Source organism: Urocitellus parryii (assembly GCF_045843805.1).
Source record: "Urocitellus parryii isolate mUroPar1 chromosome 13 unlocalized genomic scaffold, mUroPar1.hap1 SUPER_13_unloc_12, whole genome shotgun sequence".
NCBI classification, from domain to species: domain Eukaryota; kingdom Metazoa; phylum Chordata; class Mammalia; order Rodentia; family Sciuridae; genus Urocitellus; species Urocitellus parryii.
In genome coordinates, this window is record NW_027551764.1 from 708,821 (window position 1) to 736,296 (window position 27,476).

The 27,476-nt window shown below is 37.7% G+C and overlaps 1 protein-coding gene across 2 annotated transcripts in view; it reads right to left on the reverse strand.

The window, feature by feature from the left end:
• LOC144251349 (contactin-associated protein-like 3) overlaps positions 1–27,476 on the reverse strand; it is a 172,368-nt gene that overhangs the window by 139,387 nt on the left and 5,505 nt on the right. The window contains exon 3 of one of the 2 annotated variants that reach the window (XM_077794338.1): positions 18,646–18,839. In XM_077794338.1, the coding sequence (XP_077650464.1) occupies positions 18,646–18,771 (126 nt within the window). In that variant the 5' untranslated portion in view covers positions 18,772–18,839. The remainder of the gene's footprint in view (positions 1–18,645; positions 18,840–27,476) is intronic. The other variant, XM_077794339.1, reaches the window with a different exon arrangement.

Sequence of the window (27,476 nt, forward strand, 5' to 3'; positions counted from 1 at the left end):
TTATCTTTCAAGAAGAAAAATATTTTTATGTGTATCTGTAAAAACTACATTTAAGAAACAACAAATAAATAGAAGAAAACCAGTAGAGGAGAGAAAAGGAAATGAGGAGGGAGGAAAGGAGAAAAAGGAGAAGTATTGGCAACCAAATTGGAGCAAATTATATTCATAATTATGTCAAAATGACCATAAAATTATGTATAATGATAATGCACTATTTTTAAAAGTATTTCTTACATTGCAGAGGTATTTATTTTGTCTATATTATCAAAAATCTTGTGGGCTGTGGCTGTACCTGAGCAGCAGAACGCTTGCCTTAGCATGCATGAGGCACTAGGTTCAATCCTCAGCACCACATAAAAATAAACAAATAAAATAAAGGCATTCTTTCCATCTACAACTATAACTTTTTTTAAAAAAATAGGTATTAGGAATATATTCACCATAGAAATAAACAATTTAGATTGTATTTATATGAAGGAAACTCAAGACTAAATCCTCATTGAACTGACAATTTCAAAAAGAAATGAGTCTTAAAAATTTTATCAACTTAATTTATTAACCTTTTGTAATAAGAGTAGAAATAAAATGTCTTCTAGCCATTATCATATAGATGTTATATATGACAAAATTTATGTCAGAGGTATAATTTGAGGGAAGGGATCAACATGGAAGACCCAGAGAAAAGAAAATAACTTTAGTGCTTTAGAGGCAGAAAAGAAAGCTTAGTCAGGAAGCTATTCTGCCAATCCAGGAAAAGATCTAGTGTGGCAGCATTTTAGAAGCCGTTCACACAACAGAGGAAACAAAGCTGAGTGAAGATCCTGTAGGTTCCCCAAGCCTCCCTAAGTAATGACCCAAAGAGGGCAGTATGGGTGCTGGTGCACACAGCAGGGTGTTCCACAGCAAAGGAATGCTGAGCTACAGGAGGAGCTGCTCCAACAGCAGCAGCAGGCCTACCCTTCATCTAAGAGGCAACAGCACCTCACCTCTCAGGGTTGTTGTTTCAAATACACCTGGTCTGGATAAACTGCAGCCAGAACCTTGTTGGCAAATCAACAAGAACATGCAACAATAGGCAGACTGCCTCTCCCTACACATCCTAAGGGTATAATAGTTCCTACTGTACAAACAGGGGCCATGTTCAGAGACCCCATAGGAGGCCCAAAACTATGGATAGTGCCAAGCCCTAAATATACTTTTTCCTATACATGCACAATTGTGATAAAGTTTAATTTATAAATTGGACACAGAGATTATCAACAAGTAACAATAAAAAATTAATAATAAAATAGAACAATTAAAACAATATACTATAATAAAAGTTATATATGTGATTATGGTCTCTCATCAAAGAATAAAGACAAATGTTAATATTTTTAGAAAATGGTTGAGAATGGTAACAAACACAGAAAGAAAAACCATGGATAAGGAAGAACTACTTATTGTATTTCAGTGGGTAAAGGAAATAAAAGAAAGCACTTTTATGGGAAGAGTGAATAGAAATTATAATCCTTACATGCAGTGGATTGATAGAAAAGGAAAATAAAGCATCCACTACAGAAAACATGAAAGTTCCTCAAAATATTTTTTAAAAAACTACTATATAATCCAGCAATACTACTTCTGGGTATATATCCCCAAAGCATTATTTTCAATAACTAAGAGGTAGAAACAACCAAAATATTTATAAACAGATGAATGGATGAAAAATGTGGTATATGTATATTGTGAAATATTATGCAGCCTTATAAAAAATGGAAATCCAACCAAATGCTGTAACATGGATAAACCTTAAGGACAATATGCTAAGAAAAATAAGTCTTTAACAAGAAGATATATACTATGTTGTAGGGGCACATCACATCAGAGAAGTAGAAACCTATGATGGAGAAAAGGAAACCTAACTTGCAGACTGATGCTCACTTCCTGGTCTTGGAGCTGCACATGGCTAAGATGGTGCCTAGCGATCAGCTAGAAGGCATTATGGTGGGTTGTGACAAAAAATCAGACCACCTCTAGGATAGGCTCAGAACCCTTCCGCCCTCGTGGACAGCTCATGTCTCCCATTACTGCCTGTAGAATGGGTGTACACTTGAACTTTCCTTACCCTGCTGACCTATATCCTGATTGGCTCCTGTGCCTTATATTAGCTGTGTGTGCTTCCTTAATAAAGGAGCTCCAGCCTTGACTGGTCTCCCAGACATGTCTGATTGTCCTCTGGTAAGGGAGGGCTGGGTGCAGGCAATCCGTCGGCCCTCTCCTTTCTTGGCTCGTCCTGGCCGGGGCGTGTTCTCCCTATCTCTCCTGCAGGTCGGGAGGGAATGAGGACTAAAAACCCAGACACTATGTAATTTCACTTGTGGAAAGTATTTAAAGCATTTTAAATCAAAGAAACAAAGTAGAAAGATTGCTATAAAAAGATGGAGGGAGCTGCAGCTTTAGCTCAGTGGTAGGGCACTTGCCTCGCACATGGGTTTGATTCTCAGCACCATATAAAAATAAATAAATAAATTAAGACTGTGTTCATTATAATTAAAATAAGTATGAGATCAATTGAAGAAGTGATTATTCTTGCAGCAATTATTTGTAGGTCTACTTTTTGTTTTCTACATAATTTAAGAAAATAATACATTTAAAGTAATTATGGTTTTGGTATACAACATATATATTAATTTTGTAACATGAACAACTGAAACAGGTAGGGATGAAGTTGTTAAAGGAGCACAGTTTTTTAAATTTATCTGGTAAACATTCAAATTAGAATTATGACTTTAAGATATTAAAGGTAAACATAAAGAGAAAAAAGATATTGTGTTCATCTATAACTAAAAAAATATGCATATATATATATATATTTTTTTTAAAAAACCAAAAGGGGCTGGGGATGTGGCTCAAGCGGTAGCGCGCTCGCCTAGCATGCGTGCGGCCCAGGTTCGATCCTCAGCAGCACCACATACCAACAAAGATGTTGTGTCCGCCGAGAACTAAGAAAAAATAAAATGTTAAAATTCTCTCTCTCTCTCTGTCCCACTCTCTCTCTCTCTCTCTCTTAAAAAAAAAAAATAAACTAGAGATTCCTTTAAAAAAAATAAAATTTAAAAAATTTTAAAAAAAGATCAAAGGAGGGAATTAGTTTTCAGTGGTACAGAGTTTTAGCTTGCAAGATGACAGAATTCCAGAGATCTGTAGCACAACAATGTGAACATTTTTAGCACAATAATGTGATCATTTTTAGCACAACTGAACTACATACTTTAAAAAGGCTAAAATAGTAAATTGAATGTTATGTACTTTTACTATAATTTTTTTAAAGGCTATTTACTATACTTTTTTATTTAAGTCTTTCAAAACCTAGTATTTAATTGAATAGCAATGCATGCGTGTGGTTTAAAACTGGAAATAATTTTATATTGTTAACTTCTACTTCTATAATCCAAAATAATAAATTCCATCAATAATTTCTTATGTATCTTTCAAAAAACACTCCCATTTAGATACACATATAGGTACATGTTCATTTTGAGAATTTCAAATGGCAGCACAATGTAGTACATTATCTGTGCTTTACCAAATGTTTCTTAAAGCTCATTTATCAATAAGTACATTTACTTCATTCATTTCACAGAAAAGACCTGCATATTCCACTATTCCATAAAATGGAGGCATCATGATTTGTCATGTACTTATCTATTTATGTGAGGGATCACGATTGTAAAAAATGAGGCAATCAGTATTGTCCAAGCACCTTCTGTTCACCTCTGTGAGTGTCCCTGTATGATTAATTTCAAAACAGCCAGTGTGTTACAGTGTAGATGGTATCTTGAGGGGACTTAAAGCACCAATCCTGGGGCTGGAAGTAAAGCTCAGTGGTACAGTCCTTGCTTAGCATGCACAAGGTCCTAGGTTAAATCCACAGTTCTGGGAAAAAACCCAGCCCTTTTGGATTGTCATTTCTTGGAGAAATGAACTATGGGTGCTTTTAGATACTGACTAAATTTCATAGAAACAGCCCTGAAAGGGTTTGGTCATTTTATGCCCCTGCTGATACTGAGAAAACCTGCTTCCCCTGTGCCTGGAGGGAGAGGATCCCTACACGGGATCATCTTAGCTTTACTGTCACTGCTTCTCTGATATGAGTCCCCCATGCTGGCTAAAATGAAGTGGTTTGAGTATAGGTCCTGCAGCTAATGTCCTGGGTTCAGTCCTTGTGACTTCATAACGAGCTGGGTGACCCTGTATAACCGATGTCCTCTCTCACACAATTCCCTTTTTCTTATATAGTAGGGCCCAGGCAAGGATTTGGGGAATAAATATGTACAAAGCACAGAGCATGGGCTCTGAGATTCACCAGGTACTCAGCTATGGTAACTTCTCTTGTTTGTGTCATAATTCTCTTTTATTCTTTTTTGTCACCTTAGTTTTATGCTCCTTGATATACTGTTATCATAGATCTCATATGCTTACATTTTAATCTGAGCTACCAAACAAGATGCACAAATTTAAAATGAAAGCCGTTGTTACTATATAGTACCATTGGGAAAGTATTGTCCTAAGCAAGTGTACTGGCAAATATTTTGTGCAGCACACTGGCGTTGTATCTTGCATTTCTTCATGGGTAAGAGGGGATGAACATCTTTTTCTCAGATTTACAGATCTCTTTTTTAATTTTGTAGAATGCCTATTTTTTTCTATCTTTGCCCATTTTTAATAATAGTTTTTAATCTTATCCATTGATTTATAACAGTGCTTTATAAACTAAGGAAATTGGCTCTGTCATATATACTTAAAATGTTCTCCACCTTTATGATTAACATTTTCTGATAGCATTTTTTTTTCCCACACAGCAGTTTTATCAGTCTCTAATTTTGTGGCACCTGGGTTTTTTATCACAGGAGCCCAGCAAGGTATGTCATCTCCAATGTTATGTAGCACCTCCTCATGAGAGTGGCTTGTCCTATCTGTGGATGCTTTAAGTCACTACTTTATTTTCTCTATACTTAAGGTATAAAGTAGAGATCCAGTTTTGGATACTTTTTCCATATAGCTACCTCATTGTTTCAGATCATTTGTTGAATAATTCTTTTTGATACTGATTTAAAACATATATTATATGCTTATTATATCAATGCATTTATTAATGAACTCTATTATGTTTCATTTCTAACATTTGCATTAATGTGCCAATGTTAGTATTATTAATTTGAATTAGTGCTGAATAGCTAGAATTAAGTTTTATATTTTCCTTATATAAAGGAAATATTAATGTATTTATATTTATATATATATATATATATATATATATATATATATATATATATATTTACATATATTCCCTTTATTACTAGTCTTTTCACCAACACTCTTGGGTATTTTTGCATGAAAGCATTTCAACATGAATTTCAAAAAGATCTCACATCATTTTGCAGGTATTTTAAGGTGAATTCACATCATTATAGCAGCAGATCTTAGTTCCAGTTTTCTTTAATGCCCCTTAGTGGTGTTTTAAATATTTTTTTAATGCTTCTTGTTCATTTTATTGTTTGTTATACTATTACAAATGAGATCTATATTTCTTTTAATTTTTTAGCTAATGTTTCTAGATAAAAAGAAAATTTATCCTATTTTTAGTTAGAAAATAATAACATTTTTATGAGATGCAATTACACGTTGTGACATACTATGTACACAATGTGGAATGACTAATTTGAGCTAATTAACATATCTATCATATTATTTACTTACCCTTTTTATGCTGGGAACATTTGAAATTCATTATCTTAGCAAATTTGAAATGTATAATACATTGTTAATAACTATAATTATCATGCTGGGCAGTAGATCTTTAAAGTTTATTTCTCTTGTCTAATGAAAACAGTAAATGGCTTTTGGGGGCGGCTTGGGGAATAGACACTCTACCACTGAGCTACATCCTCAAGCCCTTTTTTGAAATTTTATTTTGAGACATGGTCTTGCTAAATTGCCCAGGCTGGCTTCAAACTTGCAATCCTCCTGCCTCAGCCTCCTGAGTAGATAGGATTACAGGTGTGCACCATTGCACTGGAAAGGCACACCATACCCTAGGTCAATATCTCCATGTGCACTCTCCCAACCCCATTCCCTGGTATCCACCATTTGACTCACCTTCTCTAAGTCTAACTACATTAGAATTCATATTATAAAGTGAGATTACATAGTAAATTCTTTCTGTGCCTGGTTATTTCATTTCACATAATATCTTCCAGGTTCATCCATGTTTTCACAAATGACAGAAATCATCTCATTCTTAAAGCTGCTTTACAAATATGCTACATTTTTTAAATCCATTTATCCACCGATGGACACTTAGGCGGATTCCTCATCTTGACTGATGTGAATAATGCTGCAATAAACACAGGCATGCAGGGGTCCCTCTGACAAACAGATTCTTAATCCTAGGAGTGGGATTACCAGGTCATATGGTAGTGTGATTTTTAGTTTTGTTGAGAAACCTCCATACATTTTTGCATCATGGCTATCTAGTTTATTGAACAGTACTGTAAACTTATTGAACAGGGATCATATTAATACCGATGTGGACACATGTACCCACCTACCTGAATCTATGGATCAGTGCTTCTCAAAGTGTTTGTGGCACTAATTTGCATTGCTTTCACTAAAAAATACATTAGTGCCAGGCACGATGGCACATGCCTCTAATCCCAGCAGCTCTGGAAGCTGAGGCAGGAGGATGACAACTTCAAAGTCAGCCTCAGCAAAATCAAGGGGCTAAACAACTCAGTGAGACCCTTTCTCTAAATAAAATGCAAAATAGGGCTGGGAATGTGGCTCAGTAGTCAAGTGCCCCTGAGTTCAATCCCTGGTACACCGCCCCCGCCAAAAAAAGTATACTAGTAAGTTATTTTGCTTTTGTATGGTCTTTGAGGAGTGTGTGCGTGAGTGTGTGTGTGCGTGTGTGTGTGTGTGTTTGAAAAAGCAAATAATAATAACTTGTCTAGATTTCTGATTTCTATGCCTCTCAAATTGTTTCCCTCTCTAACTAACTGAATGCACTTGATTTATGTGGTTAAGAAAGGACAGAAACTAGAAAGGAGAGCTCAAAATTTCATCTTTCAAAGTCCATAAGGCATATCATTTAATTTTTTTCTTCTATTTTCTCAGGAGTAAGAGAAACTCCATATTGGTCTTCTTTGGGAACACATTAAGAAAAATGGGAGAAGCACAAGCCTAGGATCTTATCTCATCACAAAGAAAAATCTGGGAAAGGAACATGTGTTTAAAAAACACAACTCATTCATGAAGACAACTGCACACTATGGGAAAACTTATTCCAGATTAGTGGGCAGATCCATTTCACATCCGCATCAATACTGATCCCCATTGAATAGATGTTCAATACTGTTCCACAAATGACCTGAAGAATACCAGGTAGTAATCTGGAAAAGTATATAACGCTGGATCCCTACATCACACATTAGATAGATAGATATGAAATATTCTAAACTAAGGGTAAGCAAACTTCAGACCAGGACCAAGTAAGGAACTGTCTGATTTTATTTTTAAAAAAAGTTTAATTGAAACATGACCATATCTATTCATTCACAAATCGCTCATGGCAGCTTTCACATTGCAACCATGGAGTTGATAGTCACAGCACACACTCTACGACATGTAAAACCAAAAATATTTACTATCTGTCTCTTTATAGAAAGAGTTTGTTGAACCCAGGTTTAAACTACTGTGTCTCCTAGTCTGGGACTTTAAAGCATGTTTGAGGACATCTAGCTTTTCAATGACATCTTGACTTTCTCACTCTGAAAGTTTAGGGCCTGCTGATCAGAAATTCTCATAACATCATGTGTTTTGAGGTTATTATTACATCTAAAATATACTTAAATGCTGTCACCCCCTTTGCAAATTTATATCATTTATTTCATTATGCTTATGTCTATGAAAATTTAGAAGTTGTGCTCTGCATTAAAGGCAAAAGATTATTCTAACTTCAAATGGCATCAATACTGTGGGGTCCGTAACCTACAGGAATTATCAAGAGCTGTGGACACAACATTGTCCTGACCATTTCACCTCTTCTGTGGGGCATTTTCTCAAGACTTCAATTAGTCTGTCACCAAAACACTTGAATCTTCTATGTCAGGACATCATCCCTCAATACCCCGCATATTTATGCATTTGACATATTTGCATTATGTATATAAGCTCTAGAATTTGTAGTGTTCAACTAATTTACCCACAAGCCTCACCATTTGTATAATGTCCTATGAGTTTGAGCCAACTAAACTGCAGTGGTTTAAGAAGAAGTTTTGTGACATGCTGCTTTGCCTCCCACCCTCCTGAAACCCAGCTCTTCAACAGTGCCTTTAGATGTGTGTTGCTGAGCATCCTTTTGTTAGAATTTAATTTTCCCATCACTCATTTTCTTCCTTAAAATGAAAACAATCTCAATAGCCTGTTGTCTCAAATGATTAAAAAATATCCTAATTTTAAAGCACTCTCTCCTGTGAGTCTGGCAGCCTCTATTCATGTTATTGTTTATAACTTATCTTTTCCATAAAGTACATCCTAATTTCCATATGTCTCTAGTAATACCACTTCAGCAACCACTTAATTATATAAAAAGTGAAGCTGTAATTTGTAATGTCTTGAGATTTGTTACCTATCTTATTATATATTTAAATTTCCTCTTGCCTACCATATCAGTTCTCACTCCAAATCCAAAAACACAGTTCAAATGAGCAAAATTATTACATTTGCAGAGCAATGAGGCAGGTACCATGGATACAGAAAATAAACAAGCCACAGACTCTGACTCCAGAATTTATGTGAAAAAAGCAAAAGATGAAGTAAAAGAGTATGATGAAAGAAATGATAATAAAAAGTTTTAGGTGTTGGGGCAGGTCTAAGCAATTTTTGAACAAAGGGAAGGGCTTTTGAGCAGTTTCATGTACAAGGGAGAGATATAATAGATAGAAGAACAGAGATCTGCCCAGAACAGCAAATCATCACAGGAGGCGGGTGATACAGAATCAATGGCCCCTGGGGAGTCATTTATTATCATGTGGTTACAGATCAGAGGGTCCATTCACTTTCTATAACCTTTTCAGCTTCTCTGGGTTTTCTAAAGATTGTGTCCAGCATTTATCTCTATTGTCACTGAGACACATGATCCAGCACAAATGGGACCACCCTTCTTAGGTTCATTCTACTTTGCCCAACTTTGTGGGAAACAATGCCCAATCTCTGTTCTGCTTAGGTCTGACACCCCAAAACCTCTCCCCCAGAAACAGCATCATGTGGTTGGCAAGCTTTCTGTTTCCCTAAACTACCCATCTGGATTGAGGTCTTTTCCTTAATTCAATCCAACAAATCTATATTGAGAAACTATAATGGACCTGGCCCTCTGAGAAGTTTAATCCCTGACCAAGTAGCTCTCAGAGCCCAGGGGGGAAGAAACCATACAGAAAAGGCAATTGTTGTCCATCATGGTATGTGCAATCAACAAGACTGCCTGAGGGACAAAGCTAATCCTGCAAGGGATCAATGACCTCCAATATGGTGAGGCATATGGTACGAAGCTGATGAACTAAAGTACATAAAAGTGACTGCATAGAACTGTTGAAGTGTTGCTGCTGTTCTGCAACAGATCAGTCTTGGAGCTGGAGAATTTGGACCTGGAGAATTTGTACCTAGGACAGGTCTCTGACAGTGAGGACAAACCCAGGAGACCCTACCTTCTTTGTACCTTCCTAGATGATATGGGGCGTAGCTCTGTTTGAGTCACCTGCTCATTAGCAATAAAATTATAAACAGGGGCATGTCATGATAATACACCTAGACCTGAAATAAACAATGCATAAATAACTGAATAGGCTGTGAAGTGAATTTCCCCTCCTCAAGCATCCTTACTAGAATGTCTTATTCTTTCACACAAACACTTTTTTTCTTATCTGTGATTCTTAAATTGTTCTTATTGTGACTTGACACCATTCTTATCCTGTTTATTTTTATTTCATTGGGGTCATTTGATCTGTCTATTAACACAAATATCCACAGTTCTTTTAAACCTAAATTCAATATTCTTTATTATCTTTTTGATAATAGCTACACATATACCTACAATTTAGATTTAGCAGGGATAATCAGACTCTCTTAATACATAAAACACTGTAGATACATCAGAAGTACCCATTGCACCCATCCTGCTTCCAATATTCTACTGTCATTTCTTCTACTCTACGCCTTTGGAAACATCCTTGAGATCTTTTAGAATACTGTGAAAGAATGCCCAACCTCTGTTCTGCTTAGGTCTGGCACCCCGAAACCTCTCCCCCAGAAACAGCATCAATTGCTGCTGCATTAAGACTCCAAATTAACACCTCAATACAACATTAACTAGAGTCATTAATTAGTCTACATTTCCTATTTTTTCCCCACTTGGAATGTTTTTTCCCTAAAGAATGTTTTAAATTGTTATTTCTATTTTATTTTCATCTAAGGATCTAGTGGTACACATTTTTTCAATGCAAAATAAACATTTTAAATAGAATTATTTATAATAGAACTTTTGGCTATTTAAAATAATTTCTGATTTTTCTTAAATGTGTTTTTTTGACAGTTTTTCTTAGAAGAATGCCTTCTTAAGAAATGACTAAGGAAAAAATTGGAATGGTAAATAAGAATGGGCTTGTAATTTAAAATTACTGCTATATCAGACTTTTTTTTTAAGGAAAACCCTACTAAATTGCAAGTTGTCAATACATTCTGAATCATAGCTGTCAACCTAAATTCACAGGGATATAACCTTCTAAATTAGAGTTCTGGTGAGGCTTTAATAGAAAGAAGAAAGCCCTGGTTAATACAGAATGTGAAATTCAGGAAATATAGTTCTGAAAGGAAAAATTCTAAACCATTCAGTTGTTACTTATTGATAAAAAGCAATTAGAACTGGGGCTGGGGTTGTGGCTCAGCAGTAGAGCACTTGCCTCGCACGTTTGAGACCCTGGGTTTGATCCTCAGTGCCACATAAAAATAAATAAATAAAACAAAGGTATTGTATCCAACTACAACTAAAAAATAAATATTAAATAAAAGGCAATCAGAATCACACTGGATAAGCAATTAGCACACTGGGCTTTTCTCTACCAGGTCAATAGAAACAATAGAAGCAACAGTCTTAAAGTCTATTTGCAGAGAGGATCATCTATTTCCACTAATACATGCACAGAACAAGCTATTTCCTTAAGCAGGTGGCACAGTCCCCTAGGATCTAGGTGGGGCAGAGTAATCCTTCCCACAGAAGAAACTTAGATTGTCTTGATCAGTGCTTCCCATAGACTAACTTGTATTTGAATCCCCTGGAGAACTCAGAACCCAGATTCTGATGCCAGATGCAGCAAATGCTGATGCAGAAGCTGCAGCAACTTACTGTGATCTAACCATGATAGTTGAGGAAGGTGAATACACTACACAACACCTTCTATTGGAAGAAGATACTGTCTAGAACTTTCATAGCTAAAAAGGACAAGCGACTGTCTAGCCACATGGGGGTACTGGTTGATTTGATATTTCTATCAAAATCCCAGGTGAAATTGCTCGTCTATGGACAGACTACTGAGTAGCTGGCTCCTTGGTTACCTAGGGCCTTTCTTTTGTAGAGATTTTTGGAATGGTAAATGAGAATGGGCTTTAAATTTAAAATTGCTGATGCATTAAGACTCCAAAAAGAGAGGAGTCAGCTTGTCCTTTGAAACTAGGCATTGAGTTCTCCTCTCAATAGCTTTAAAGGTCCTAGACATTCTCTTTCTCCAATACAAGGTTGTCCAGTCTGTACTGGAAACCTGCTGTGCAGTGTAGCCACCTTCCTGAGGGTCACAGATGGATCTTCTGGGTAACTTGCTGCAGCTTCTCCACCACTGCTTGCTGCTTCACCTTCATGCTATGGAGATGGCTTCTTTCCTTAAATCTTATAAACCAACTGCTGCTACTTTCAGACTTTTCTTCTGCAGCTTCCTCACCCCTCTCAGCCTTCATAGGATTGAAGAGAGTTAGGGCCTTGCTGTGGATTAGGGTTTGGTTTAAGGGAATGATGTGGCTGATCTTTACTCCAGTGCACTAAAACTTTGTCCATATTGTAATAAGGCTGTTTTAGTCTCATATCATTTCTGTGTTCACTGGAGTAGCGCTTTTCATTTCCTTGAAGAACTTAGCCTTTGCATTCCCAGTTTGGCTGTTGGCATGGCTTCTGGCCTATCTTATCTTTCCAAGTGTCTCCTTTTCCTGAGCTTAACTATTTCTACCTTTTGATTTAAAAACTCTTCTTTCACTTAAACACTTAGAAGCCATTGTACAATTACTAGCTGCATTTGTAAACAAATGATGCCAAGATTTTTCAAAAATGAGGATATAATTTGTAAAGTAATTTACAAAATCTGTTATGTGGTAAATTCCCAATAAATACAAGGCATTGCTAATATTATTGGCATGAATTATTATCAGAATTATTACCACTTAATTTAAACATGTTTTTGTTTCAAGAGAATAAGGAGGCCCAAGGAGAGGGAAATATGAGGAATACCAGTTGATGGAGAATAAGAACAAAGGTCACATTTGTTCACCATCTCATGAGTAATTTGTGGTGCCCCAAAACAATTACAATAGTAATACCAAAGACCACAGATTGTTGTTACATGTGGAATCATAATGAAAAAGCTTGAAATACTGCATGAATTACCAAAATATAACACAGACACCAGAAGTAAGTACACACTGTTGAAAAAAAATGTTGCCTACTTAATTTTTCAGCACAGGATTACTATAAGCCTTCAATTTGTTAAAAAGGGAGGAGGAGGAGAAGGAAAGGAAGAAGAGGAGAAAAAGAAATTTCTGCAAAGTTGCAAAATGTAATAAAGTAAGATCAGTGAAATAAAGCAACTTTTTAAACCAAGTTTCTAGTAAAAAATAAGAAAAAAGTCACATATTCTAGGAAATGTGACTTCTCTGCATATTGCTCATCTGACTTTATTTAAACAACAACATTTCAGATGAGGACATTCAGTCTATACATCAAATGAGCTTGAATACCCTAAGACATACTGTGTCTCTTGATATGAGAAGGTGTAGGCTTACCCATAACTTCAGACACATTTCTAAATTTCCCTCACATACAAAGACCTCTTCCTTTTGGAACAGATTCCATAATTTTGAATATGTTCAATTTATTTGTTTGTTTTCAGCTATAAATGCAATTCAGCCATGAAAGAAGTCACGCCTCAAGGAAAAAAAAAATCAATGTGAAACAGAACACCAATAAAAAAAAAATGCTTTACAAAAAAAAAAAAATGTCCCTTTGCATAAGGATCCTACAGGTCTAAACCTCTTAACTGCAGACTGTGACCAGCCAGGTGTCAGCTTTGGAATTTTCGTGCATTTAGAAAGGCATATATTGTGTTTATGTACCAATTAATAGATCCCAAAGGCAAACATTGTAAAGCATAGGAACACTTGCCCAAGTAGCAGGAATAAGGGCCACTAATAGTGCCCCATTCTAGTAAGGAGCTGAAGTTATGATACATCCTTCCCAATAGTTTTTTTATGGGGGGTGGAGGGGGGTGGAGGAGAAATTATTGGCATGCAGTAGTATATAAAGTTAGCACAGCACATAGATAGGACCACATGAAAAAAATTAGGACAGAGAGAGTATCCGAAATATTCTGAGGCTGGAGAATAAGTATTTAATTGAGCCTTATTATAAAATATGTGAAAGTCCACATCCTAGGGAGGAAGTAAATACACAGTCTTCCTCCTAGGATACAAGTTAGGGCAACAAGGCTTTAAGCCAGTGACAAGCATCCAGTCATCCCCACCCACTAACCCTGAGCAGGTGCTTGGGTATCATTTCGAAATTATTTCATACAACATTTGTATCTTAAGGTCCAGCAGAAAATGTTTTGTAGGAAGCAAACGAAATGCAGGAATAAAACAACAACAATCAAGATGTGTAAATATGATATGGCATGCAGAATGGCCCCACAGATATCCGTTCATTAATGTGTAAAAAATGTGAATGTGAGACTACTACAGAAAAAGGGGACTTTTTACACATGACTGAGGTTGGAAAGGTGACCCTGGGTGATCATGTTGATCCAGCCTAAGCCCATGAGCAGAAAACTTTCTCTAGCTGTTAGCACAAGAAGAAAAGGAAATGCAACAGAAGGACCCAAGATCTATACCATTCAAGGATCTCCACCATTCACTTGTAGGGGGGCCACCAGGAAAGGAGAAGGAATAGGGGAAACATCTAGAGCTGAGAGACCTGCCACACCACTGGCAGCCATCAGACCTACAACTGCAAGGAGTGACAATTGTCCAGTCCAAAGTGAGTAGTACAGGAGAGGTGGCAGAGCATATCTGTCTAGCAGCATCAGAATCCATTCCCACTACCCTGAGGATGAGGGTGGCTGGCTAGTCCTGAATGAACAGTTTGTAAAATCAGGGTGGTTAACACTCAACACCTCTTTCCTTCTGGAAATCCATTTTGTTTATGTTCGAGGCAGAGGTTTCCAATATGACTTGTTCCCCCAAAATGATAATGAGCTTCCCTGGAGGTCAGATTTCATCACCCACTTACAGAGGAATGAAGTACTTCCAGTGGGCCACAAGCAAAGAGGACTATCAGAAGCTCATATTGGTCTCAGGCTCCTGCCCCAGGTGCTTCTTGTCTTTATTATCTTTGGTTTGTGCTCTGAGCTGCAGTAAACCAGACCCATGGATAGGACCATATGTTGAGCCCTGGAATCCCTCCCAGTGAACCAGTGAACCTGGGAAAGATTCTAGGGCTTGAGAAATAACTCTTCTCCAGAGCCTTAGCAAAAGAAACAGACAAGCAAAACAACCAGCCCTGCTGACATCTACACACAGAATTCACCAACATTCACTCAGACATTAGACCTATGTCAGCTATGACCTAATAATTGTGTTTTGTATGAAACCACTGACTGCAGGTCACTGTAACAGCAGCAAAAGAAAACCAATTCAATGCAATATTAATAAATGCATATTCTTCTCACTGATAAAAAGTGTAACTATTACAAATAATTTTTTTTTTTTTTTATTGAATTCAGGGGCACTTGACCACTGAGCCACATCTCCAGCCCCGTTTTTTTACTTTATTTAGAGACAGGGTCTCACTGAGTTGCTTAGCACCTCACTTTTGCTGAGGCTGGCTTTGAACTTATAGTCCTTCTGCCTCAGCCTCCCAAGCCACTGGAATTACAGGAGTATGCCAACACTTCCAGCACAAGGAATTTTTTTTAATGGTAAATTTTCAATGGTAAATTTGCCAGCAGATTCAGTGTCTGGTGAAGCCCTGCACCTCAATGAAAGTATGCCCTCCTGCAGAGTTGGAAGGGAAAGAACCCAGAGAGTAAATCCAGCTTTTTTATAAGGCATTAATCCCACTCTTGAGGGCAGAACCATTGTGATTTAACACCTAAAGTCCCCACCTGGTGATACTGGTAGCTGGGAGGCAGGGGCTTTTAGAGACTATCTATGCTTGGTGGGGTAGGGAAAGGAGAGCGCTGCCTGCAAAACTATTAAGTTGCTTTCAGAGTTGTTTTGTTCCAAATAAGGCTCTCCAGAGACACCCATTAGAAACCAGCCCAAATCACAGAGTAACTGACTCCTTGCTCTTACAGGTGACCTAGGGTAAACTTTGCTCCTTATAATATTAACTTCTCTGCCCGGGAGGCATTACCAGAAATGTTTTAAGAAGCACAATCTCCAAAGGAACATGCTCAAGAATAGCCTACTCGTGCATGTGAGTTTTCCCAGCAAAAGCCTCTTTCCTCCTTTGGGGAGGTGCTGCTGTGGGAGCTATCCTGAGTACTCTCTAGACATGATGCAAGTAATAAATCTTCCTTCACTCTTCTATCTCCTGGTGTGCTTACTGGTTTTACATTCACCAAAGAGTGAACCCATTGCTTTAGTTTAGTTTAGTTTAGTTTGATTTTAGTTTAGTTTAGTTTGATTCTTATCTTCAAATATAGGGATAGGGGACTATACCATAAAACCATAGCCAAGAGGATCGAGCATCTGTCTTAAAGAAGCTCAAAATACAGGCAAGGAGAAAAACTACACTTGGATTCTAAGACAAATAAAGCTGAGGCAAAGATCAAGAGAAAGGCAGAATAGGAGGGGGCTTAATTGGGTCTGGGGATCAATAATGATAGGTTTTACCCATCTCTTAATTCAGCAAACATTTTATTACCAAGCAACTCCATGCAGTGCTGGGGATGTAGGGAGCAAAGTTAGGGTCTCTGGGTAAGCTCCCTGGGAGCAGGAGCAGCCAGCTCCTGACACCACTCTACATCACAGCCTAAACACACAGTGCTGGCCAAGAACAGAGGTGGGAAGCACCATCCTCACACATATGGTCTGGTATTAATAATCCTCCCCATTTTTATTTTTAAAAATCATTTAATAGGAAGCATTTGAAAATAAAAATATTTTCATGTGCTTAGTACATCATTATCAACTTTTCATAATTTTGAGAACATCAAAAAAGAAAAAGAATGCAGGGTACTTGGTCAATATACTGTCACCTAAAATTAATTATATTTTCAGATTTATTCTTTTCATCATATATGGCAATTATAATTCACATAATTTTTTAAAAAATCAACTTCAAAAATCAATCCCAATTTTCATTGGATTCTGAAATATGAATCCAAATTATGATTACAGAAGTGAATCCATTAATTCAAGAAGCATTTACAGAGGAATCACCATGAATGCAACTATTCTTGACACTATTTCTCCCAGGGCACCTAACCTGAAATCAAAATGGCACATGGTGACACTTAGATGTGGCTTCCCTCTGGCTTAAGTGAAAAATAAGAATTTTTATTTTCACCATTTCTCAGTCATTTAATTGAGTGGTGGGGTTAAAACACCCTGATTTAATGTAACAAAGAATTAGCATGCATTAGCTATTACTTATCTAAGATGAAAAAGCTGTATTTAGTTTTCTATATTCACAGATTCTTCATTAAGTTTTAACTCTTATTCCTTTTTTTCCCCCAGTGCAGGCAACAATTAAACCCAGGTCCTCAAACATGCTAAGTTCTACCACTAAGTTATGTCCCCAACCATGTTACTCATTCCTAATCAATGTTCATCTCAAACCTGCCATGGACTTGGTTTTCTTTGAATTAGCTCAACATTAATATCTACTTCTAATCATATACCTGGCATCTGTTTCTTTAAGGCCAGTAGCAAAATTTCTTACAAATCCCACCCTGTTTTGCTCTTTCATCTATTGTTAGAGAACTAGTTCTTGATTCAATTAACACCAACATTTATTGAAGCTAATAAGAGTTTCTGAGATATTTCCATATAATAAGTAACAGAGTTTTATAATTCTACTGAGGGCAATTTGTTACCCCAGGATTATGATCATTGTGGCCTTACAGCCTTATCATAAGCAAAGTGCTAAGAAGTAGTGGCTTTTAAGCTAACATCTTTCCTCTTGCCATGGAAATTGAGGGGAGAAAGTTATCCAATATTCTTAGCCTGTATTAAACAAACCTAAACTATATATCTTGTTACTGTAGCAAATTATACATTATCACAAACTTCACTACTTTAGCTGTTTTCAACCTCCAGTTCTACTGCATGACTCCATTCACCCTGCTCTGTAACTGTCTCCTCCACTCATTTCCAGAACTTTCTCATCTTCCCAAACAAAAACTCTGTATCCACTTAACACTAGCTGTCCCTTCTCCCATCACCCAGCCCCTGGCAACCACCTAAACTGTATTTTCAATAAAAAGCAATTTCTTCTGCCTCTGACAAACCTTCCTTAGTCCACACTGCACTGGGTGCTCCACCAACCAGGTACAGGTATTCTGTTGAGAGCTCCAACACTCTCCCTTTGGAGCCTGTCTTTCAGAGCACAGGGTGACTAACATAGTAAGTACTAAGTCTGTAATAAACTAGAGCTACTGGAATAATAAAAAAGTTAAGCAAACAAAATTTAAATCCTCTAAAAGGAGCATGGACATGTACATAGAAATTTTAAAAAAATATGGCACTTATATAATTTTAAATAACTGAAAATAGCTTTGATTTATAGTAATTTCAAAAAGTCCTACAGGCCATGAATGACAAGGGCCACCTAGGTTCCTGAATACATGCTCCATAGGGAGATTCTCCATTATATGTATTTTTAAGTGTTCTGCTTCTTGGAAACCTCAGTTAATCAGAGGTCACAGAAGAATGAATTTATTGGATTTAACAATGCAAAGACAATGTAAATTCCTGTGTAACTGAACAAGAATAAAATGGATTGTATGTGACTTCTGGATCCCTAGATTTTACATGACTTAAAGGAATAATGAGATGACATTCTCAGTATTTAACTGGATTACAAAACTGTTTTCCTTTTACTTATTTCATTAATTAAACATGGGCAATGTGTTTTTTAAAGCCACTGTGTCTTTCATGCACTTGAAAGCTTGTTCAAATGCTTTTGAAGGCTCTATATCTGTAGTTGGTGTGATAGATTGCAGCAACCCATAGGAACTGGCAAAATTTATACTCTGACAGACCATATTTCCCAACAGAGGAACATACCCAGAAGCTTTCTTCTCGCCGATACTGTTTCCAGTTCCACCCACTGTCACTGAACATCAGAAGGTAGCTGGTCACCCAGTCGGAGCTCCCATATCCTCCCTGGGTGGCCACTGCCGTGACCTTCATTCTCTCTCCGAGGTCAATCTGCAGCCACTGGTATTTATTTGACACAAGTGGAGTCCAGCCACCAGCTCCTTTTCGTGGAAATGGAAATAAGAAAAATGGTATATTTAAAATCCAGCATTTTGCCTCATTGCACCCCTGAAAGCAAGATGAGTCCCTAGCAGCTCTCCTGGAGGCATTAGTAAAATTCAACCAGGGTTCTCACTCTGATCTGGAAATAATAGCTTCAATATGTGGCACCACATATTGAACACAAGGAATTTAGGCTTCATTAAGTTGGACTAAGTGAACTTCCTTGAATGGATTATCCCAGCACATCAACCCAGTGAAAGAAAGCACACTGGCTCTTTGTACATCAAATAAAAATTTTAAAAAGTTTATTAAGAATGTTAACATCAATTAAACATAAAAATCATCATTTGAAACCATAGAATATATATTATCTCATAGTTATACACACAATAAAGAACACAGGAAGGGTGATCTGTAGTTCTTAAACTCTGGCTTTCTAGTGTTCACTAGTTCATTGCTAATCTGGGTAGAAACTGAAAGAATCAACTCAACACAGATTTGGACAGCACATCAAGCTTCCCTGGAACTCTTGCCTTTATGCATGATTTCCCCTTTACTGGACATGAAGAAAAATATCCATACTACAGTACAGCTAGAAAACCTTAATCCTGGATCCCCAGTATCAGGAAGCAGTGCTGAAGGCTGGGATAGTAAGATGGTTATGGCGTGAAACACTCAGATGCTTGCAGATTCATAGAACAAACAGATATCTCAAGAACAATTTGAAATAAAGTGCAGTGGAGGGTGGACAATGCAGAAGTGGAGGAGAATTCTATGCAGAAGAGTTCTGAGAGGCGAGTTGGGAAGGTTAGAGAGAGCCCCACATAGCAAGTGGTACCTTTACTGTCTGAAAGGACAAAGAATTTCCCAGGCATTCATGACAACAGAGCAGAACAGAAATGATTGTGCTTTGTTGTGTCTAAAGCCTGTCAAAACAGAAAATTAAGGGTGCCTGAGGATATACTGTTGATGTATTTTGTTCTTCCAATTTAACATAAATATGAGGTGTGCACAACTGTCCATAATTATCACCAGGGACTTGGTCCAGGACTCCCTTGGATACCAAATTCCAAGTACATTATATAAAATGATGTAGTATTTGCATACAAACTACCCTCTATGTCCTTTAAGTCCTCTATATTCTTTAAATCATCTCTAGATTCCCTGCAATATCTAATATAATACAATGCTATATACACAGCTATGATACAGTATTATTGGGAGGAAATCACAAGAAAGAAAGTGTGTGTCATATTCAGAATTATTTTTGTCTTTTTTTTTTTTTTGATTGGAGGTTGCTTGAATCTATAGTTGAGGAACCCATGGACTTAGATTTATATTTTTTATTGGATTTTCTGATTTTCAAATTAATATGTAATTATGAAAATTTAGAAATATAATATCTAGAAAATGACAATGTCTTGTCAATGATCCCTAATGGGAAAAAAAATTGCTTTTTTTTCTAACTTTCTCCCAATACTCATTCCTAAGTCAAGGCTCTAATAGTATTGTCTGACAGTTTTTGACTACATACATTGTTAATTTGTTTTTTAGATGTGTCAGCTCATTAACTGCTAGCACTAAACACTAGATTTGCTTAGGAGGCAGGAGTTGGGATGATCTGATACCTGCATCAGGACTCCTGAAGGTATAGGTGGGAACATTCAGACCCCTGTCTCTTGGCTGTGTCCTCCATATACAGCTCTACATGCATATTCCTCCAGGAAAATATAAAGCTTACCAATCGTTAAACCCAGGTTCCTTCTAGGATTTCTTCATTTGTTCAAATATTCAAAATTTTCCTAACCACAAAGTCTTTGATCTGGAATTCAAATCAGCTATGATTATGGCTGTTCTAAAGTGCATTTTCTATATTTTATTTTGAAATAATTTCAATTTACAGAAAAAATACAAAGATTGTATAGGCAATTTCCATATCTTTTTTAACTAGCTTCCCCAGGACACTTTGATCAAAACTAAGGTACTACCATTGGAATAATATTCTTATACCTACAAATAAAAATTGCATATAGTTATGGCATATTCATACATGGTAGAGTAGCTATACCATATAATTAACATATATATAGCTAATCATATAACATATATATAGTTAACACATATAATTAACATATTACAACAATACTGTTTTGTGGTAAGAAGACTTAAAATCTGCTCTCAGCAACAATCGCATGATGGGATAATTACTTTTAGGAGTTCAGTAGAACAGTGTTATTAACAAGGCCTCAAATTATTTTGATTGCTTGAGTTTTCCACTCAATCTTTTTTTCTAGTCCAGGATCTACTCCAGGATCCTACATTAAATGCCATCATCCTGTCTCCTTAGAGGCCTCCAGCCTGTGACATATTCTCATCCTTTGCTTTTCATGAGAAGGTGGGTTATCACTCAGTGCCTTCCTGCCTAGTCCCACAGTCTGTTGGACTTTCTGATATAATTTTTGCTCTATCTGAGACTTCTGAGACTTAACTGACAATCCTGACTAACATTCCTGCTGCAACAGCACCTGATTTTGTAGCTAGTTTTTAAAATGTCAGACATTAAGTATTGTTGATTCTTTTATGTTAAAAATTTCTATATTTGATATTTTAGATGACTCACTTAAACCACTGAAAAACTATTAACTTTCCTGTGTTCTAGCTCCTATTAGTTAGTATTGTAGTGGCACCCCCTTCTCCACAGAAAATCTTAACTAAACTTCTCCAGGAATCTTCACCATAATTGATTTTAGGACTATCAGCAAAAGAGTCTCTACAAAAGAGTTCAATGTAGGTAAACTTCCTATTTTCCTGTTGCTTTTTTTTACTTGGCCACTGGACTGGAAGAGATCAGCACTCCAGGTACTGAACACCCCTTTTCCTAGTTTCTCACAAATATTTATCCAGTATAGTAGTTTGAAAAGTGTGTTTGCAAATGCAAAATGAGATTTTTAAAAAAGACGAATTCTGGCCTTGAGCTGGAGCTTTACAGAGATGTCTATATTTCTAAGATAAGAGAAATTATAAGTTGGCCTCCATGGTAACAGGGGCGGGGGGAGGGGGGGCAGAGGGTTAACTTGCCCAAAACAGTGAAGGAAAAATCTGCTTTTTCTTTTTAAATAAAGGTTGATGGGATCTTTATTTTATTCATGTAATTATATGCAGTGCTGAGAATTGAACCCAGTGCCTCATACATGAGAGGCAAGTACACTACCACTGAGCCACAACCCCAGCCCAGAAAAAGCTGCTTTATGTGAACTTCTGTAGTCTGTGAACTTCTGAGCCCCTCCCCTTCCATGCTGGGTATAAAGTTCTGAAAGTACCTGACCTCAGGGTTCAGGGGATTAATATAGCGAAAACTGTACCCTCTGAACCTGGCTGCAGCCAAATAAAACTGTTTCTTGCTATCTTTGGTGCCCTGCCTCATCTGTCCCTACAACAGTATTAAAGTTCTCAAGAACATATTAATGATACAATTCTTTTTTTCATGTCACCATCTTTTTGTCCTTTTCATTCCCTCTGGAAACCAGGAAACATAATTAATATGGGAACCCATGTACAGAAGCACAGCCAAATGAAAAATAACAGCATGTTTCCCACATGTAGGCCTGGGTCCAGCCTCTCCCTCAAGAGCAGTCCCATCCCTGCAGGCCAGCTTTCAACATCTGCATTGGATTGACCTTGAACATTTCACATCCTTTACCCATGGAGAGGAGGTGCTGCTAATATACAAGTTAAGCTACTTGATCACCTGGGTTCCCTGATAAAGTAATGAAACTTCAGAATGCCCCCTGCCATAAGGCAATCATGTCAGCAAGAATATACTCACAGATAAACCCCAAATTCCTGCAGGCCATTCCTGGTCCTCTACATATGCTCGCTGTCCACAGTACTGGGGTGGATGGTGCTTTTTCTAAAATTTAATGAAGTGTTGAAGAGAAAGAATGGGGAATATACAAACTCTAACTTTAGGAATACTAGGGAGCTTGAGACAGTATGTGAGACCACCCCTGCCCAACAAAAAACAAACCAAAACACTAATTAGAAGGGCTGGACTTGAGGGCAGCCCCCTACTAACTAGCATGGATAGACTGTTTAGGGGTAGGGAAGGCTGAGGTAGGAGGATCACAGGTTCAAGGCCAACCTCAGCAACTTAGCAAGACCCCGTCTCAAAAAATAAAGAGAACTAGAGATATAACACCAATAGTTCTTAAAACTGATCAGCCTGCATTATCAAACACAGCAAATCTTCGGTAAAGAACATAAAGGAACCCATGGCCCTTGAAATGAAGCCCAGCAGTTCTCAATTACCATTTCATAGTGACTAATCCTGAACCCACAAGAAAGGTGTACCTTGCCACAGCTCTCCCACCGCTCACAGCATAGGCTGCTTGTCCATTGGGGCTCTTCTCCAGCCTCAGCCCCTTCACAGAAAACTTGGCTAAATAAATAAAATTCTTTAAAAAGCAGCAACAACAAAAACCTCACTATTTATACAAATAAAAAACATATTCTGAAGCACCAAAATCTCCATCAAGGCCCATCACCTACCCTCAACCCCAGTTATTCTCAAGAATAATATTCCCAATTGTACACAGCAAAGTCCTACCTAACGTCTGGGAAGCCACCAGCCACAAAAGCATCCATTCCCCTATAAGAAAAGTGGGATAAGTTTTTTTTGTTTGTTTGTTTTGTTTTTGTTTTTTAGGATTGGGATGAAGATCCAATAAGAAGATGTGTGAAGTGCCTGGTAATTCCCCTCCACATGTTGGAAGTCAGTCAGGCTGCCTGCGGCAGGTATTGCTGCCCTCACGGCAATTTCAGCAAGAGGTCACACCAAGTGCTGTGATCTGCAGCCTCTTCATGACTTAAATCATCAGTCACCTGCCACTTTTACTAGAAAGTCCTCAGGAAATGACTCAAAAATGCTGAATAATTTGGAGAAGAAGATGAGAAAATGAAGAAAACAAAACTAGCGCAAGCATGTAACAAGCCCAGGACCCTCCCTGCCTTCATTACTCGGACCACAGATAGTGATAACACTGACCACTGCTCTGGTGGACCCTAGTGAGTGTCAGAATGTCAGCTTTGTGCACAGAGGAATACTTAAAGGTGAAAGGTGAAAATCGGTGCATGTCTTCCTCAAATTTTAACAAGCACCAAAGCAAAGAAATATCCAACAGACCGGAGAAATGTCAAGTAGCTAATGTGACCTGAAAGATCCAAGGATGTTCAGGTCATTCAGAGGTCAAGCAAATAAATGCTAAATTGGAATTGTTGCCAAGGTAAGTTCCCCCCAGGTCACTGTTAACATTGTTTCTAATGGCATAAGAACCAGCTCTGTTTCTTTCCTCACTTAACTGCATATGAATTCACAGGTGTCTCATTAGGCATTCTAGATGACTAGGGTGAATTGGGAGAAGGTAAGAAAAGCAGGCAGTGTTCCCAAGGAAGACACAGTAGCACTGTACATGCTCCCTGCTCACCACCTCAGAGATCTCTGGGCTTTACACCCTGAGATTTTGCACATGACTCTGCCTAATTTGCTGAGGGGGATCTACTAAAGCATTTGTTTTAGCTTTAATTTCTTAGGAAATAATTCCAGTTATCTACATGCAGGCTTTCTGGCTATAAGGGTATAAAAAATGCAGAATCCTGCCTCTAGACCCATCTATGTGTGCTCTGACTCCCTTCTCCTGTGCTTCCTAAAATTTTCCAGAAGTCTACCTGGTATGCAGTTTCACAAAAAGTGCATCTATAATTTAAAATCACACTCAGACACCTAGTTGTAAAACAATTTCTTATGAAATTCAGATGCACTCTGCAGTGGTTTTGCAATTAAGCAACTCAAAAAATGAATTCAAAATTCATTTATATTGGTCAATCTGAGATGTTCATTAAATGTCAGTAATATTGAAGAAATATAAGTGCATTTAAAACCAAGCCTTTGGTGGGTGGACCATAATCACCCCCTGGGCATGTAGTAAAATAATAGAAGGACTTAAGATGGTAAATATGTATCTTCTGAAGCAACAAAGGCTCCATAAAGGCCATCACCTACCCTCAACCCCAGTTATTCTCAAGAATTTGACCATCCGAAAGAGTTTGTCTCCATGACTCCAAGGGAAGAAAGAATCATGTTTTTGATAATTAGTAGCCAATAGCAAACACAGCTGACCCAGTCTCCTTTATACTAATCAACCCTTTGTACTTTTTAGTTCTCTGACTTTGAGAACCTATGCTTCCCCCTTAGTTACTTTCTTAGTTAACTTTAAAAATCACTAATTCTGAAAGACACTCAGCTTAGCAAAATACTAGTCTCCTACTAGCCCTGCAGAACTAGAACCTCTGATATTGGAGTTATGATGATAATGGCTACCTAGGTTACTTTTCAGGCATGTGAAGGCTGTTTTTGATGAAAACAAGGATTCTGCCAAGGGGCCTGTGCAGGTGTGCAATGGGTGGGCTATTGATGTCAGGAGGCCAAACCTCCACCCTCAGATCATGCTAATGCTACCATTTTCTGAACATGCATCTCAGGAGAGGCCATGAAGATTGATTACACCAGTGAAATCCACTAATTACTTGAACTCCAATCATGTTCACCCACACCTTAAATACCCTGCTTCCTTATCCCATAAATATCCCAAACCCTATCCTCCAGGAGGCAGATTTGGGACTTGGGTATCCCACCTCCATGCTTGGCCAAATTGTGGATAAACTCTTATTCTATACAAAACTCATTTCAGTGACTGATACCTTGTGTAGAGGGCAAAAGGAGCCTATCGTGGGAACACATTGTGAGAGGTCACCTGGCTTCCTGAAGTTTTGTGTGCAGCATCCCCAGGGACAACTTTCAGAGCTCTTTGGAATTTGACATTCACTTCTGTAGCTCTTCCTACATAAACAAAAACCTATTACTACTGAATGTTAATCCATTTTTCTCATGTGCACTATTGAGCAGTTGTAAAAGAAGAGGCCAGAGAGGCATGATTGACATCTCAAAGATCTGTGGTGACCTGGTGCTTTCAGGTCTTAGTGGTTGGAAGTTTTGCATTGACTAACTGTAAGACAACAGTGCTACTTTCTCAAATTTGAAATAAAAATAGAATTGTCCAGCAAGCCCAGGGACAAAATGAACAAACAGTATCTCATTTATGATAAGGTGAGCCACCAAGCTTTCTGATTTTATCATGTGGGTCTTCATATTTATGAGGTGTTGTTCAGAGATCCAATCATTCAATGAAAGCATCATTATACATCTTCCAGAGTTCCCTTGAGTTACTTCAATAGGTAAGATTTCAGACTGTCACATAGGAGGGTCAAAACAACACCATCTCCCTTGATGTCCCCATGACAATTAGGAATTTGCCCAGAAAGGCAGGAGGCAAGGCACCTCACCCACTTCCTAGGGATTATCACTGTTCTTAAGAAACTGAATAAGTAACTCATTTTTCAAAATTTAAAATAAATGTAGGACCACATCAGGAAATACCAGAATGAGATCCTCAGAAATAATGCCATAAGAACTAAATTTTCCATCCATTGGTTACTGCTCAGTCTGCCAAATGCTTCTGGGAAAGAAATCCCACTGAAGAAAAAACATTTTCCCTAAAGATGTTATGACTGGTTAATTCATTGCAATTGGCAAATGTGCTGTGAAAGCCTTGGGAGAGAAGAGGCACATGTAGTTTCCCCCTCATAGGAATGTGCAGTGCTCTAATACACATGCAAAATGGAGGAGGTCCAAGCATCACAAATGGTGAATGCCTGTGACAAAGGAACATTCCCAGTAGAGATATTCATCCCATCAGTGTGGCACAGAATGTCCCAACAAAGTTCATTTGACTTGACTTCTGTGGAGGAAACATGGCAACATCACAGGAGTCCAACTGTAAGAATTATAGGGAAGACAGATAAGGGAGTCCCAGAAACAGTCTTGTAGTACCCACTCAGTAAGGTCTCCACTGACACTCAGAGCAGACTGACATATTTCATGTCTGGAGCATCTTCAATCCTGCAAATTAGACATGTTGTTCAAGATCCCAAATGCTTTGATTTTTACTGGGATGCATATACCTTAGTAAACCCAGCTGCCTCATGAAAGGTTGCTAATTCAACCTCACCCTTTGGCCAGGAATGAAGACCATCTCAGACAGTGGAACTTTTACCAGGATCCCTGAACAGAAAAAAAGGGGCAAACTCTCATTACCCAGAAGAGGCAATGCAGTTTGTGCATGGATGGAAAGTACATAAGGCCATAGGCAAAATACAACTCCATAGAGACAGGCAGTTCATTTATAAACACATTAAGTGAAGCAAGACATCATGGTGCACCTCAAGGGTACACACTAATAAACTCAACATACCTCAGAGTGTACCATGAATGATATAAGAAGTTATAATAGTTATTTTGAAAGGGAAAGGAGTAGAATTTGCTACCCAAATTTTGATAAAATTTGGTTAGTCTAAGAAGGGCTCCAAAAACCATTTGGGAAGGTACCAAGTAAGCCTTAAGTACTACTTACTCTTACATAAATGGAAAACTTTCATGGCAAATTGGTGGCCATCATGATATACTAACCAGGAAGATTATATACACAGAAATAACTTTCAAATAAGGTCATTTATTTTTCATT